The sequence below is a fragment of the Squalius cephalus genome, assembly GCF_949319135.1.
Source record: "Squalius cephalus genome assembly, chromosome: 21".
NCBI classification, from domain to species: domain Eukaryota; kingdom Metazoa; phylum Chordata; class Actinopteri; order Cypriniformes; family Leuciscidae; genus Squalius; species Squalius cephalus.
The window spans coordinates 8,012,125-8,030,468 of NC_137142.1; the positions used below are offsets into that span (position 1 = coordinate 8,012,125).

Consider the following 18,344-nt stretch of genomic DNA (forward strand, 5'->3'; position numbering starts at 1 on the left):
GTCGTACTTGACAGCACCATGGAAGCGAATCCGAGTGCTGATAATACGCTGGATTCAATAGTAGATGTGTGAATAAAGTCTAGCCATTTCATTCTTAACCAACGTACAGTTGGAAAAATTAATAAAACTCAAGCGTTTGAGCAACCAAACACTCATCTCCAACCCATATACCACGTGACATGTCAACGGTCGCTTTGGCCAGGTGGTATTTATAGCATAGGGGGCGGGACGCTGTAGATTCTAGAGAGCATTTGATTGGACAGAAGATCTGATGAGAAGCTGATGTCATAAAAATCTGTGATCCATTTTAGCGTAATTGAGAGTGCGGAAGTGTGGAAATTAGGGATGGGACGATTACCGGTTTCACTATAAACCACGATAAATGTAGGCTACTGACGGTTAGTATTATCGTTTAAAATTAAATTATCATTAAAACTGTGTTTGATTATCGCGATTTTAATAACTCACTGTAAATCCTGTCCAGCCAGCAACAGTCTGATGCAGGCGCAGCGCGGGATGTTGTTGTTTTTTTATTCGAGAAGGAATGGTGGAAGGCAGATTAATGTTTTAAATCTTACATGATCACAAAAATATTTTCAAACTCAGTAAACAATAAATCAACTCTGATTTAATTTTCAATACAATCGAAAACAGAGACGCAAGACGGCAAGTTATTATTTGAATGAAACGCGAGAGCGCGCGCGCGTCCGTTGTCGTGATACATGTGCGCTGTGTTATAATGCGTTGTTATTGACAACGGTCATTTTAAGGAAGGAAATGCCACAGAATATAATCTTGCTTTAAAAAGTGCATAGAGCTGTTTGTTTCATTTGTTGTTTGTTGATTTTCAAATATAAAACTTGTTGAAATGTTTTCAGTGTGAGCATCAGTTATTTTTGAACACTTTCATCTCGTTTTAACAAAACCGTGATAATATTGATAATCACGATAATTTTGGTCACTATTATCGTGATATGAAATTTTCATACCATCCCATCCCTAGTGGAAATACATATGTTGACAGGCAGGTAGGACAGCGTATTCGGACCGAATGCAATGATTGGACAAGCATTTTTTGGTCCTGTGACTTCCACAGAAGATATATGTATGTGTCTTGATATTTAGACCATTCTATTCTATCCTATAGACTATTCTACTATTGATTGCTATCAGGATGCGAAGAGAGTTTCAACAAGTATAACAAAAAGTGCTTATAAAACAAATTGCCTTCCCTAACTTTAAAATAACAAACGCAGGTACCAATTTTTTACAGTGTACAGCAGTGTTAAATATCAATAAAAATATGCAAATGTATTTATAGTATGACAGTAAATAGCAGACTGTGAGTGATTTACAATACAATATTAGTGATAGTTTACATGGAACAATCTGAAGTTTGACACACACACACACACACACACACACACACACACACACACACACACACACACAATGGTGTATGACATGTTCTCTATATTAGTATTTACCTCAGCTTGTGGAAAAGCTACTTGTGATGAAATTTTGATTCATGTGGCTTTCTCATTACCACCTGTGTTTTGTGATGGTTGTCAAAGTATATTGTTATATTAACATTATTTCAGTTAATGAATTATGTCTTTTTTATTGTAAATGTAGGTAAAACAAAATGTTGCTACTGTATTTTTTACAGTAAAGTTGTGAAGGGTCAGTTGTGTCCCAAATGCAGTCATCTTGCAGCATAGCCTCCCTCTCTCTCTCTCTCTCTCTCTCTCTCTCTCTCTCTCTCTCTCTCTCTCTCTCTCTCTCTCTCTCTCTCTCTCTCTCTGCCACACTGCAGACACGTGCCTGTAAACTCAAATGCTGATCACAGCTGAATAATGTGAGAATGACACAGCTCAGAGCCCTTAAACCAGCTTATGTCACGCACGCCATGCAAACCAATAGATAAATGTGCAGCCGCATTACATAACCAAAGTCCAGCCAGAGCCACTCCTGTGACATGATGATGAGTACACTGAGGATATACAATCTTCAACCTCAGCACAGGGGCCTGGGACCAATTCTGACAGCTCCTGCTGAGCTATATGCGCATAAAAACAGAGCCAAGCAAAAGAGCCGCATGACACCTCAACACCATCGTCATCATGATATGATGAAGAATTATAAACTCTTCTTTGGTGATAATTCACTTTCAGGTCATGGGGATGGTGTGTCAGACTCTGCTGGGGCTAGTTGTCACATGGGACATTTTATAATATTTGAAAGTTGTGAATTCTATTCTTCAAATCAAAACTCCCAATATCCTCTTATTTTATTAATAGCTCTTGCTAACAAAAATAAAACCAAACTGACAAACATATAGAAAAGTCTCAACATTAATGATACATAGAATAATTAAGGTAGCCTACATTTTAACTGAAAGGTTGAATTGTGTTCTAATATGACAGCATTTTTATATATAAAGAAAAAAAATGCTGTCATACATATATAAAATAACCCCACCTTGACCTGGGGCCATCTCCACTTTATATAATAAAATTACTCTTATTTTCTGAATTCAATTTAAATGCAAGGAAATAATCTACAAAGAATTTGACACTTCTAAGAGAGAGAGAGAAAACCTTCAACAGACCAAACAGGCTTTTCGATTTAGCTTTCAATTTTGGTTTCGGCCTCAGTGGTTCCATTTTCAGACTCATTTCACAAAATAATTGTTTTTTGATTGTGTGAAAGATGTGCTTTCAGCAATAACATGCAAATACATACTAAATTCATTTCATTTTGCTCACCTAACTGAGGTTCTTAGGGTGAATTTTATGGCATCTCAAGCACTCCTCATGTGAAGGCATAATGCAGCCTTCTAAGATAAATGTGTTTGGCTTTATTGCATCCAAGACAAAGAAAGAGTGTTTAATTTGATTATATATGTACTTTAATCAATCTAACTTATGATGATTTTACACAATATTTCTGTTTCATCTGTATATGCTTTTTTTTTTCAAATCCAATGTTTTATTTTAGTAGTTTTTTCACCGATATTTTTATGTCACGTTCATTGTTTTTCTTGGGTCAGGTGGTCGTGACGGAAAAATTTAAATTCTTCGTACTATACTTTAGCAACATAAACATGTGCTTTGTGTGAATGAAATACAGAACTGCTACCTATATCTTTCAAAATGAGTCACTTATTAGGTTCAATTTCGAGAATCTGCCTTAAAAGCCAAGAAAACTTCTGGTGTTATTTTCTGTATAAATACACTTCCTTCACATGTAAATAAGGCTCATTTTTGAAAGACTTGATGAAATATGATATGAATAAATCATACTCAGTGGGGCCAGATGTAATATCTGAGAAGAAATGGTAAACACTGTAAATCATCCCTGTAAAACCCTGTCAAGGCACACTACTGGAAATTAACACCATGATGAAAGTGAGCTGGTGTGACCTGCATTTCAAATCTGCTGCGTTGCTTGATTAAATGAGGGGAAATATTAATTTTGGTAACACTTAACTCATGCCACTGGTTCCTTGTTTTGTTTTGTGACTTTTAGGGGTCGTTTAGGGGCCTTTTCAACTAGAATAGAAAACATTTGAGGTGTTTTTGTCGTTCATTTGCATGATGACAATGACCTTTTGGGGGCATGAAAACAAAAATTTTTGTTTTTGAAATTTTTGAAAATGGTGAATTCACGCACATGCGTATTACGTGTTCAGTCTATACAGTAGGTGCATAGTGTTTCTTTACAAAGTGGTATCGCCAACTACTGACCTGGCATGAATATTAAAGCATTATTAGTCGTTTTCGTGGATCTGTGTCAATCGGGATTGTTTTGAAAACGTTGTCGTCTGTATGCGGAAAAACGGAACATTGCTGTTTTGTAAATATACCCTTAGTGAATACGTTTTTTTTCGCGTAATGATGGTGTCAAAAATCTGCAGAACACTGCGGCTGATGCGACTGCTGTGATGGAACTGTAATCTAAAGATGGATCTTGAAATATGGCAAACTGTATAATATCATAGATGCTCAACACCAGCCTACAAGATATACCAACTTCCGTCTGTGCCTAAAAGCTCACGATCTGCCACAAAAAGTATGTAAACTCACTTTAATGTGTTTGAATGGAGCTCTGACTGCAGCACAAGCAATATGACATTGCTATAACAAGCTATAACTCTAATTACACATAATCAATGATCATTGCTTTATGCTCACCATAAGTCATAATTCCAGTCCTTTTTATTTGTCAAAGTGAAGCAATAATTCATTCTGTGCACCGCAATGATTTTTCCACAGATAAAAGGAGGTCTTTGACACAACACAAAGAAAAGGTAAAACTCCCTTCACTGTGGTAAAATCTCTGTAATGCATGGCATTGGGTCCCTCCATAAGGGAATTGATTTTAAACAATAACTTTTTAAAGATCATAATTATTTTGGATTAACATGAAGCTGCAGTTTCACAACACATGAATCACAGATCTTTTTTTTTTAAAATTTGTTTTACCCTTTTAAATCTAAAACCTGCACATGCAAATATTTGTGGCATCATTTTAGCTATATACATAAACCTTTAAGTCTTTTAAGACCTGCAGAGAGCTATGAGGTTGTTAATCGATGTTATATGCGTTTGCATATTACCCATGATTCTGCAGATAAATCTCTACCAATCAGAGAATTGCAATTAGAAATTCATGCCAAAAGAACACTCTAATGCCAACTCGCTCCTAAGCACCACAAATGATGTAAGAGTCAGTCTCCCTCCTAAAAAACGTATATATTTGTGAATTTAATATGCATATTTTGCAATAAACATAAAATATATAGTTTCAATTCAATATAGTTTTTAATTCAAAATCGTATGTCAATTGCGTAGAAAAGTAATAGCACACCTCAACAAGCTGCATGATTTGAGGTATAATTCACGCATGTTGTGAGACAAGTTATACACTAAAACACCACTAATAATTGAAATAAAAGTTTTTTTTCAGACAAGAAATATAGATCATTAGTCTAACTGTTGGTTGTTAACAGCTGCTGAGCATTAATACAGAATGTGTGGTGATCGGTGTGTATGTACCTGCGTTTATCAACTGCTTTATCCAATTAGAATTTGCAGTCGGAAGAATCTGTTTTATAAGATATATTTTCACGTAGTCCTGGATATATTTTACACATTTCTATTTTTACACAGTGCTCTCAAATCAATTAGCACTGCCATCCAAACAAACACTCAACAGTTGTTTTCAGTCAACAAATGTATTACTGTAAAATCATTGTGCTCATCCTCTCTTTCAGGCAAATTAGAGCTTTTCTTATTAAATTATAAGTACTATTATTTCACATTATATTTACAAAATTCCCAGTAGTTCTTGGCATGTAAAGATTTAAGAAGATACATTTTGGTGCACTGAAGTAACTCCAGGCAAGCGCATGTGTCATAATATAATCTATAGATGAAAATCTGACACGTGACAACCTGGACAGCATTACATAACCTGATATGGATATAGATATACTAGATTCCTGCATAGATCTAAATGCCAGGACTTTATCTTAGATTTGACTTCAGCTCTTGCATAAGTAGCCATATGATGAATAGTTAATGAACTCAACATCAAATTATTAAATTATTATTATGGTGAGAGCAGAAATGCATGGCTGTACTTTAAAAAAAGGAGTAATGCAATCTTGCTTCTATAAGGAGTCATATTCTATATGATATGTCAATAGCTATGATGAACACAAATTAGGAAAACAAGTTTGGGTAAGGTTAATAGGCTGTTCCTTGTTTAGAGCATTACACTGTAAAAAGTGTTCAGTTCACTTACTTAATTTTTTTTTTCGAAAACCCATTGCCTTAAAATTATTAAGTAAATAAACGTAATGCTTAATTGAAAAAATTAAGGTTATGTGAACTTGACAATTCCACATAACTTAATTTTTTCGATTAAGCATGACGTTTATTTACTTAATAATTTTAAGGCAATGGGTTTACTAAATTATTTTAAAGTAAAGTCAACTGTGTGTATATATATGGCCCTCAGTTTGTTCAGTTCTTTGTCTTGTGCTGTTTGCACTGCCATACGTTTGCTCCTGCTATTTCTCCTGTTTTGGATTATCTTTTTTGTTTTGTGTTATCAATAAATATGATTGATTTAGCATTTAGATCCTGCTTCCTCATCCCATTACCCTCATCGGCCGTGACATTATTATTACTACTAGTATTATTATTGATGTTGATATTTCTACTATTATTGTACTTCTTAAATATACATACGCCAAATACACTTGTAGGCGGTAGTTAAAAGAGAATGTTAAATGTTTTTCAATTTGACAACAAAAATGTATAAGTACTATTAAATGACAGTGTACAATACCAACACTGTGTACAAGTATAGTTGTATAGTATAGTATAGTATGTTGTAAAAATAAATCACAGTATCAATAGTAAAAAACTGTGAATTGTGAAGAACTTGTTACCTAACATTACATTTACCCCAGAAAGACTCGGACATGTCTTTAGTTAATTAGAAAAATCAAAAACGTCTCTATAGAAAATTGTGACACATACATTATACATTTTTGTAAACTATAAGCAAGTTTTTATGACAACCATTTAAATGACTATATCTCAAACATTATTAAAACTTATACTTCAAAAAGTAGAACTTTTTAGAAACTTTATTTTTTAATTTAGTGCATACAACTAAAAATGTGTTTCTGGGTCCAAGCAACTCAAAATTATCACAGAATTAGTAATAGTTTTATGAAAATGTTGATTTTACAATGTGCTCAAATTTAGTATGTTGAAAGATAATTAGGTAGCACTTTATTTTAAGGTGAAGTAGTTACACATTACTACATGTACTTACTCTAGTAATAACAGTAAGTTATGCATAATTACAATTGACCCTAAACCTAAACCAAACTCTAACCGTAACTCTGTAATAAGTACATGTAGTTAATTAATATTACTCAGTACTTATTTGATTAAGTACAATGTACATCAAGTTAAAATAAAGCGTAACCGATAATTATTATATTGTAAACACTGTTTGACTTTATGTACAATGTATATACATTATTATATGTGCTGGTATTGCCTTATGAACTGTGATTACATTATAAGTTGCTACAGTGTGTTCATAATGTAATAAGTTTTTTCATACAATAACCAATTACATTATGTGAAAACATTTTATTGCATTATGAGCTAAAGATTTGTATTACGTTTTAAGAAAATTATTACATTATTAACCTTTTATTACATTGATAATGTAATACTTATTACATTATGTGCTGTTATAACATTATGCTTTGTTATTATATTATGAGTTGATACAGGGCTAGTTCTCACCCTCGTGTTGTTCTGAACCTGTTGCTGCCATTATTTTCAATCATTCAATCTTCAGAGATAAATATTTGACTATACTCTTGCCTCAAACACTTAGTCGACCTACGCTATCTCTGTATACACATTTACTACAATTGATGGGTTGATATTTTGGATGCTTTTGTAGGTCTGATGGAAACCACATGAGGCACATCAAAGATTGAACCTCTTCCTGATTGCTTAGGATCCTCTCAGGAGTCTCTTTGCACAAAATAAAAAACTAATTATCGTGAAAACTATACTCGATTAAAAATGTTCCTCACCGATTCACTGGCTGAAATGTGAGAGTGAGGATAGTGGAAATATGTGGAAATATTGGCTTCTTGTGAGTCGAGGTTCATTAGCTGTATAAACATTATTACCTTACTGGTCAGCCTGAAAGTTCGATGTAAAAACAAAAATGTAAAAACTTTTTTTCCTCATGTTGTTCGGCTTTACATTTGAGGTATGACCATGTACTAACAAAAGTGAATGTTTTTATAATTAAAGTTGACTACGGACCTTTATTTACTCATTAAAAACCACTACATTAAAAACTTTTATATATTGCATGTATTAAAGGGATGGTTTGGAGTAAAATCAACCTAGGGTCCTTTGCACCACGACCTTGAGTCAAACACCCCCCCAGAAGCCTTTTTTTCCCTTGGTCGAACATTATTAAAGTTAGAGCTTATTTAGAGATATCAGCCGAATGGCTTAGTGCAGGCGTTATTGGATCCTATGATGTATCAAAATATAAAATACCCCACTAATAATGCCCGGAATGGTACCAAACTTCTACAGTAGTACAAATAGGTCCTGTACTCATAAAACGAGGCATTGGAAAGTTTGTAAGTACATCAGGAGTTTATTTAAATAACACTTGCCTGATGGCTAATGCTACCGCTAACCCGCACGTCGAGGTCACTTCAGTGATTTCAGAAAAGCCCGTAAAAGTCCTGGCCGAAAGCGATGCATAAGGATGTAGTGTAACGACGCCCCGTTCCAGGAATGCACTAATATTTTTTTTGGTAGTACCGGTTTGCAACAATTATTAGTTAACACTAAGTTGTCAACACTTCGGAAAAATAATAATAAAAAATGTTGGATATACTGGCTTTCTGACAGGACTTTTATGTGTTTTTGTACTACTGTTGAAGTTTGGTACCATTCCGGGCATTATTAGTGGGGTAATTTACGAGATACATCATAGGATCCATTAGCGCCTGCACTAAGCCATTCGGCTGATATCTCTAAATAAGCTCTAACTTTAATAATGTTCGACCAAGGACAAAAAGGCTTCTGGGGGGGGTGTTTGGCTCGAGGTCATGGTGCAAAGGACCCTAGGTTGATTTTACTCCAAACCATCCCTTTAAGCATCACATTGTGCCGTTTTATTTGCAATGACATCACAGACTGACATCACTGATCTTTTCCTCTTGCAGTGTGCAATGTTGATTACTGATCTCACATTTAATTAAACCTGTCTTCTTATCAGTTTACCTCCACATGGCTGCTTTTGCCAAACCTGATGACTTCAAAGCTAAGCTTAGTGACGCTGGGCCTGTGCTAGCACTAACTAAATCACAACAGCCATTTCATTTCCCGGGCTTTGTTATATGCTGACTTATCACTGTGTTGAAATAAAATCAGCTCTCTGACTGCACACTGTATTTATCTGCAGTAAAGGTTACCAGAACCTTCTTAAAACACTGAGAATGAGCATCTAAACTCATAATGCTCAGAATTACTGACACTTCAAATCTACAATTAATACATTTATTAAGATGGTGAAAAATATATTTTGTACACAGTGGGAATTTATTATAGCCTGAAGATAATAATAATATTTTTTTCCTAATGGTGTCAGAAATACATAGATAGCTGTTTATTGGTTGATGGATGGATGAGGAAATCCACTGTCATGACCACGTTAACATGCATTTAACAATTTGGTCATATTCATATTTTGTATAGTGTGCCTTGTAAATACATAACTGATTAATATTCCAGTTTTTAGAAATCTGAATAAGACATAGGCTATGCTTGTATTAATCGGATTATTATAATCTGATACTTAATTCTGTATCATGTTGAATGAGAATTAACAACGCTCACGACCAATTCGTACATATTTTACGAGGTGGCTAATGAATTCGTTTGTCTAAACCCCAGTGATGGGTAGGTTTAGGGGCGGGTCAGGGGTAGGTCATTTGTACGAAATTCATATGAATTGGGCAACTCGTAAAATACGTATGATTGAGCAAAAATATGCATCAAAATATGCATCTTGATGAAAATGATGTGCATGTAGCCTAAATGTGATCACTGAGTTTGTAAATGCAGTAAAATACAGTACATGCAGTACTATGCCAATCTAAAAATAAGCAGCATATGGATTTCCAATATTTCAATCCTGTTCTGGCAATTGAACATTCCATGACCTGTCATTTCAAAAGGCTGTGTTTTGTTGGGTTCAGTGGTGCACAGAGCTTTAACCTTCCCCCATCAAATCAAAAGAGGGCTATCTGTCCATCAGAAATTAATTTCAGTGGGTGTAAAGTATTTGAGTAAATGAAGTTTGTTACTGTACTGAATTATCTTTTTGGCTACTTTGGAGTTTTACTGAGTATCAAAGATATTAGCAACTTTAACATTTTTGAATAATAATATAGGCCAACTCTTTACTCCTACACATTTATGATCAGTATTGCAATTACTTGTTACATTTTGCATGGCACCTAACCTTTTCTGCAGCAGTTTATTCCAACCCGATCTCACGGCTATTTGTACGTATTTTACGAGGTGGCTAATTCGTATGAATGACCTACCCCTGACCCCACCCCTAAACCTACCCATCACTGGAGTTTAGACAAATCGTACGAATTAGCCACCTCGTACTCACTCATACGAATTTGTACGAATTGGTTGTGAGATAGCATTGTTTATTCTGCTACAAAAGAAGTGATGTCGCCATCTACAGGGTATTTAAGGTACTATATCTTGTGCGTTTTTGCCCTTACTCACCCAAACTTGTCAACAAAGCTACTTTACGCGAATGCTAGTGCATTAGCAGGTAGCTGCTGAATCGCAGGTTTTTAATTTATGAGATGAGGATGAAACCAGCACGTACAGTGCAAGTAGGCTTTGAAAATAAATGTGATTTCTCTCTTCACAAATTAACTGTTTCTTGTTTTTGACTGGCGTGTCTCTTAGGTGTTGAGGACTAGTGCATCTTTGAGTCTACATTAGTATGAGTAACATACTTAAGTACTGTTAAAATCAGATACTCTAAGACTTTTACTCAAGTCGTACTGGAATTGTTTTCCAGTTTTCCAGTATCTTTCTGTGAGATGCTAAAGTGTACATAATTTGTAACAATCTGCTAGCCTAAACGTGTTCTGTTGTTGACATTACATTACATTACACGTTCATCAATTTAGCGTGCAGGTATTAGAGACATCAGAAATAAAAGTTAGGTCCATTTTATCATCCATTGGAGTCACAGATGCTTCATAGAATGGAACTCTTTCGAGGCCTTGACTATTAATACTGAGAGACAGGTATGTCAGGTTTGATCATTGTTGCCAGCAGACATTTGAGGGTTCAGCAAAAACAACACAGGTCCACAGCTGTTTTAAAGATATGCTGATGTTTACTGCTACTGCTGATGTTAGTGTGTAATGCCTCTGATGAGAATCACATTGCAGTGCCTCTAAAATTGTTTAGACTTGAGCCGAATTATAGTCCAAGAATATCTATCATAAGTTTTAGCCAAATGAAAATGTTGTGCAGTAGGAGGAAAACCCCACAGAACTTCCCCATTTAAATACAGTGATATTGTGGGAAATACTTTTGAGGAGCATATTGTAAATATCCTAATTGTATATGTTATTAAATTGTATAATGTAAGTAGAACAATTTATTTCAGCTATTAAAATCATCTTTGTTACAGTAAATTGTACTGTTAAGGTGGTATAAGGCTTCACAGTGGACAATTACTCCAGAAATTGTGGGCAATAATAATAAGATTATAGTGAGTGTAAAAGCGATGCCCACATGAAGACAAAACACCAGAGTACACACAACATAAACACTCTAAATTTACATGATAACAATAATAATAATAATAATAATAATAAAAACAAGCTTTTTAAATATACAACATAAACAAATGTGACGGTTTTTGTGCAGGGAAATAGCCCTTTCTCAAATTAAGGACACAAATCATATGTTTACCTATAAAAACAACTTTTTGTTTACCAATCTTTTATTGTAATATACAATAAACATACTGCTCTTATACGCATTCTTTCCTTTCTTTCCTTTTTATACAGTACCAATCACACTATCAGGTTAATAACCACTAGGCCTATACAAAAAGCAATAAAATGATCCCGGACAAATGTAAAGAAAATGTAAAGAAACTCTTCTAAGATTTTACAACTTCTGCAGCTTTGTAAAAGTGTCCTGCAGCAATTTATCCATATAACGTATGCAGGGTGCAAAGATAAACAACATCAAACTGTAAAAACTGCAGTGGATTTGTAACATTATTCTTAGCGAATTATTTGATTTGCTAAGAATGGGTTCCAATAGAATGGGTTCCAAATTATGAAATTTCAACAGGAATCCTGTACACATTCCTATGGTTTTATTGACCAGTTCATGCTATTTCCAACCAAACCAATGAGAAATCTGATGGAAAATGCAACGCATGTTTGGAAAAAAAAAAGCTTTGTTAAATCATGAACAATGAAATATTTGCCGTTGCGTTTTCACATTTTGCACTTCAGCACAACTTTACACCGCAACGGTCACATTTCGACATTGTTTACATGCACTGTCTGTCTCCACACCTTTAATTAAATGATTTAACACACATGTTGGTAGTATTCGAAACAAATAAAGCGATACCCACCTCTAGTTTGCATAAACTCGAGCTTTTAGATCGCGACTTTCTGCGCAGGTAGACGGAAAACCATCTTCTAACAGTAAATTTGCGCATGTTCGTATCCATTGTCCCGGTTCGGCTGCTATACTCAAAAGACAATTTTGCTGTCCAGCGTTTAAATCCAGATCAGCACAGCAGTGGGGATTTACAGTCGCCTCCCCTCCACTAGCCTAATCCATAATGCTCACTTATGAGGGGGTGAGGCCATGACCAAGCCAAGCATGCAGGTTCGGGCACGGTTGCTGACGCTGACCCGTTAGTTCGGTTGTGCACGGGAGAGATGACGGGAGCTGTCCTCCTCAGAACCACCTTTACACTCGAGCTGTACTGAAGAGCCCTCCCCAATCACTGAGATCCTTAAAGCTGAAGCGTCGTTTTTTATGTTCAAATATATAATTTTAAATATAGGATCTTTATATCTTTATATTTATATATATGCCTATACATTATAAATCTCACACTCCAGGTCATTCTCACCCAACAAATTCTGAAACCACGGACAACCCTATTTTTTTTTAAATGGCTATCACATAAAAAGTTTTAGGCTGGGGCCGTGCAAATAGCTAATTAAAAGTTTTCTCTTGGACTCCACCAGTGCACATTCAATTCCATTTCCCCTGCAGTCTCTTCATTTTCAGTGATATCGCTGTCTCTCACGTGTGTCAAGTCAAGTCAAGTCAAGTCTTCATTTATATAGCGCTTGATGTAGAATTTGTAGATTGTCTCAAAGCAGCTTTACAGAGATAATGTACAGTATAATTTAACGTAAGATTGTTTTGGCTTTATAGCGGTTCTTTAATAAAGTTATTTTCCAGCTAAAGTTGGTTTTGATTGATTCGCTTCCGTCGCAACGATCATTTGTTATGAAATTAGGGCCGCCAAGACGACACCATTCTCTCTACACAGACTTTAAACGCGAACCTGTGAGAAACGCTGATGGCGTTCAGATGCGCATTAAGAACGGGTTCAATAGTATGAAGGTAAATCAGTAGCAAAACTCGAGAGCACGTAGATGTGAATTTGAGAACTTGTACAATAAATATTCGTACTTGTACATGAACATTTACACTCACAGCTCAAATGTGAAAACCTGTAAAATAAAAATCTGAAGTTGAATGTTGAAATTTGCACTCGCAGACAATAGTCACAAACCTGTATTCTGAATCTGAAGCTGCAGACAAGTAGACACAAATGTGTAAAATGCCATTCACAGAAATACAACGACAGACACAAACTTGTAATATATATTTTGCGTTTAATCTTACATTCACATTCGCGGTACAACCTCAATTAGGCACTTGCAACTTCTCAAATCTGTCACTGCAATTTCAAATTTCGCGCCTTGACTTTTGCTACTCTTTTCGCGATATATCAGGTGCAAAACTAACTTGTGCACTTGAAACTCAGAGGCGGTGAGAGAGAAAGGGGGGCGGGAGGAGGGGGGGTCAAAGGAGCCGTTTTATTGGTTGGCACCTAGCCAATGAAATGGGACTTCGATGATGTCACGAAACCCACGTGCACTGAAACGCTATTAGACTGATATTAAAAGAAATAAACAATATTATCAAACTCAGTAAACACCATGCTAATAATGCATACTACAGAAAAGCAGATGAGCACAGAATATGACGAAAGAAAGCAAATGTGTGTTCAGTGCAAATAAACTTGCTGCCTGTGTTTTATTAATAATGCAACGAATTATGTTTTTTGTTATTGTTTTTTTAAATATATATAACTGTTGATCCATTAAGCCTCATTAAGCGTTTTCTTGGTTTTCTATGGGAAGAAAACGTACAATTGTTGCGTTCATATTCTGTGCTCAATTGCTTTTCTGTGTGCTTTGTTTGTATGGTGTTTCCTGAGTTTGGTCTTTTAATACCACTGTCTCATTTAAACACGTTGTGTTCATATTCTGTGCTCATCTGCTTTTCTGTAGTATGCATTATTAGCATGGTGTTTACTGAGTTTGATAATATTGTTTATTTCTTTTAATATCAGTCTAATAGCGTTTCAGTGCACGTGGGTTTCGTGACATCATCGAAGTCCCATTTCATTGGCTAGGTGCCAACCAATAAAACGGCTCCTTTGACCCCCCCTCCTCCCGCCCCCCTTTCTCTCTCACCGCCTCTGAGTTTCAAGTGCACAAGTTAGTTTTGCACCTGATATATCGCGAAAAGAGTAGCAAAAGTCAAGGCGCGAAATTTGAAATTGCAGTGACAGATTTGAGAAGTTGCAAGTGCCTAATTGAGGTTGTACCGCGAATGTGAATGTAAGATTAAACGCAAAATATATATTACAAGTTTGTGTCTGTCGTTGTATTTCTGTGAATGGCATTTTACACATTTGTGTCTACTTGTCAGCAGCTTCAGATTCAGAATACAGGTTTGTGACTATTGTATGCGAGTGCAAATTTCAACATTCAACTTCAGATTTTTATTTTACAGGTTTTCACATGGGAGCTGTGAGTGTAAATGTTCATGTACAAGTACGAATATTTATTGTACAAGTTCTCAAATTCACATCTACGTGCTCTCGAGTTTTGCTACTGATTTACCTTCATACATTACTACCATGCGTTATTGTTTTATTTTAAAATTACTTAAATAGGCTAGATTTAGCAATAGGCTACTATATTTTTTAAATTGTCTAAATGTCAAAATTAGTAGCCTACAATAATAACTACATCATGGCAGTATCTTTATAGAAAGATCCTAATACTGAACATGTTATTGCATTATCATGAGTCATATTTTTACCTTACGAAAATTAACCCTGGTTTTATTATAGTAAAAGTATAGTAACCATGTTTATTTTATAAAATATTTGGGCGGATTGATTACCATTTGTTAACCCGCATGGCTCAGAGTGGTGTAACAATTTACGGGTATAGGCCACACGCAGATTAAATTAACTAAAAAAATACATGTTTATTAAAGTAACAATTAAGGAAGTATCGAAATTTCACGTTCCCAGAATGTTCTCAGAATGTCCCTGCTGGTGTCAAGGACGTCGCCTAGTAACGTTCCCGGAACGTTACGAGATGGTCATGATGTAGAATTCTTTAAAGGGTTGGGGGGACGTAATTTGGCGGATCTTCTCGGAACATTCAGGACGTTCTCAGAAGGTTTAGGGCACCATATTTTATTTGGAACTTTGATGTTCCCAGAACTTTCTCAGAGTGTTCCCTCTGGTGTCAACAACGTCACCTGGTAATGTTCCCAGAACATTCCGAGACGGTCACAATGTGCACTTTTAATGGTTGGGGGACTTTTTTGGCGGACCTTCAGGGAACATTCAGGATGATCTCTGAACGTTTAGGGGACTATTACTATAGGTCTAGGGTTGTCAAAAGTATACTTCGGTACAAAGTCGGTACTGAAATTTTGAAAATGTGACGATACCAGCATTTCTGTAGTACCGAGTACCGGGTATATTCGGTACCCACTAATAGGGAGCTGCTTTCAGTCGCTTCCGTGTTTATCTAAGCGCAGGGCTCCAGACTAACTCTTTTTACTATTGGAGCACTGTAGCCGATATATTTTGCGATATACTGTATACTAGTGTCTTTGAATATTAAACCGCAAAAAGACGAATTAAATATGAATCCTCATGTTCTGCTTGTCTTTGTGTTTCATTTACCACACACACACACACACACACTGAAGAACGTGTGACGCTCACGGTGTTTTCAGCCTCTGCCGCCTCACTATATGAGGACATGAATGCATAACTTCATCTCCAGAGCCACTCTGAGAGTCACTTCATGAGCATTTTGCCGTATCATTTGAGAATTTTTTTTTTTTGTCATATCAGTAACAATGTGGGGACGTTCTGTTAACGTCCCAAATGTCCTCTTTGTAACGTTCTTATGTGATCATAAAATATCCAAAATGGAATGTCCCCATAAAGTCAAAAAAGGAACCTTGAACTGCAGCACTTTTATAACCAAAAGAGGACATTTTAGGAATGTCCCTAATGTTCTGTAAAGGTTCTGGTTTTTCGTCATTTTTAGAGAACTTTTAGGGAACGTTGCACAAGCTCGCAACAATGTCCCCTTCTACATTGGAACATCAGTTACAAAAGAAATTAAACAAAAAAAGAATTACAAGAAAAACAAATAACACAAAAGAATTTCTGAATCAACAACGCTTCCGTCAAAAATGTGCCTCGAATGTGTCCAATTGCACCTTTCGAATGTGAATGTGTCTAAATGCAAGATCCTGATCACCCTGTCAGGGTTTATTCTATGATAACAACCGGCTGGATGTACATTATCCCTTACTTAAAACACATATGACACATCTTTCCAATCATAGGCAAGGCAAGGCAAGGCAAGTTTATTTATATAGCACATTTCATACACAATGGCAATTCAAAGTGCTTTACATAAAAGAAATTAAAATAATAAAAAGAAATAAGAATAATTAAAACAGTTAAGAAAAATAAAAAAATAAAATACAGTACAGTACAAACAGTCGGACGAACATTGGCACAGTGCTCATTCAGTAAATGCATAGCTAAACAGATGTGTTTTGAGTCTAGATTTGAATGTGACTACAGTAGGAGCACATCTGATCTCCTCTGGAAGCTGGTTCCAGCTGCGGCTGGCATAATAGCTAAAAGCAGATTCACCATGCTTTGAGTGAACCCTTGGTATTTCTACCTGATATGATCCTAATGATCTGAGTGATCTGTTGGGTTTATATTCAGTGAGCATATCTGCAATGTATTGAGGTCCTAGGCCATTGAATGATTTATATACCAGTAATAATACTTTAAAATCAATCCTAAATTTAACTGGGAGCCAGTGTAAAGACCTGAGGACTGGTGTGATATGTTCATATTTTCTAGTTCTGCTCAGAATCCTGGCGGCAGCGTTCTGTATGAGCTGCAACTGTCTTATGGTCTTTTTGGGAAGGCCAGTGAGGAGTCCGTTACAGTAATCCACCCTGCTGGTGATGAAAGCATGCACAAGTTTCTCTAAGTCTTGTCTGGAAACAAAGCATCTAATTCTTGCAATATTTTTCAGATGATAGTATGCTGATTTAGTTATTGCTTTGACATGACTACTGAAACTAAGGTCTGACTCTAGTGTCACACCAAGATTCCTGACTTGATTTTTAGTTGTTTGACCCCTAGAGTGAAGGTATGCATTCACCTTGAGAACTTCATCTTTGTTTCCAAATGCAATGACTTCAGTTTTGTCTATGTTTAACTGAAGAAAGTTTTGACACATCCAACTTTTGACTTCATCAATGCATTGGCACAGGGAGTCAATGGGGCTGTAGTCGTTAGGCGATAGGGCTAAGTAGAGCTGTGTGTCGTCTGCATAGCTGTGGTAAGCAATTTGGTTCTTTCTCATTATTTGGCTCATTGGGAGCATATACAGGTTGAACAGGAGTGGCGCAAGAATTGAGCCTTGAGGGACTCCGCATGTCATGGATGTCCACTCAGACTTATGGTCTCCTATACTCACATAATAACCTCTCCCATCTAAGTATGACCTGAACCATTTTAGGACTATCCCAGAAAGCCCCACCCAGTTTTCCAGCCTGTCAAGAAGTATGTTATGATCGACAGTGTCAAATGCAGCACTGAGGTCGAGTAGCACCAGCACTGATAGTTTGCCTGAATCAGTATTTAAGCGAATATCGTTTATTATCTTTATGAGCGCTGTCTCTGTGCTGTGGTGCGGTCGGAAACCAGATTGAAAATTGTCAAAGGATCCATTCGAGCTTAAGAATTTGTTCAGCTGATTGAAGACAACTTTTTCAATGATCTTGCCTATGAAAGGAAGATTTGAGATCGGTCTATAGTTGCTTAATATGGTCTTATCCAGATTGCTCTTTTTCAGGAGGGGCTTGACAACTGCAGTTTTCAGGGAGTTTGGAAAACTCCCAGAGAGAAGTGAAGCATTTACCACTTCTAGAAGATCTACTTCTAAACTGTTTAACACACTTTTGAAAAATGATGTGGGAAGTGTGTCAAGACTAACTGCCTGTGGCAGTTAGTGCAGCAAGTAGATTCTTGAACCT

General features: G+C 36.0%; 1 protein-coding gene across 1 annotated transcript in view; it reads right to left on the reverse strand.

The window, feature by feature from the left end:
- The window catches only part of rps6ka2 (ribosomal protein S6 kinase, polypeptide 2), a 74,315-nt gene extending 61,687 nt beyond the window's left edge, over positions 1 to 12,628 (reverse strand). The window contains exon 1 of the mRNA XM_079855137.1: positions 12,277 to 12,628. Coding sequence (XP_079711263.1) covers positions 12,277 to 12,375 — 99 coding nt within the window. The 5' untranslated portion in view covers positions 12,376 to 12,628. The remainder of the gene's footprint in view (positions 1 to 12,276) is intronic.
- Between the last annotated feature and the right edge of the window lie 5,716 nt (positions 12,629 to 18,344).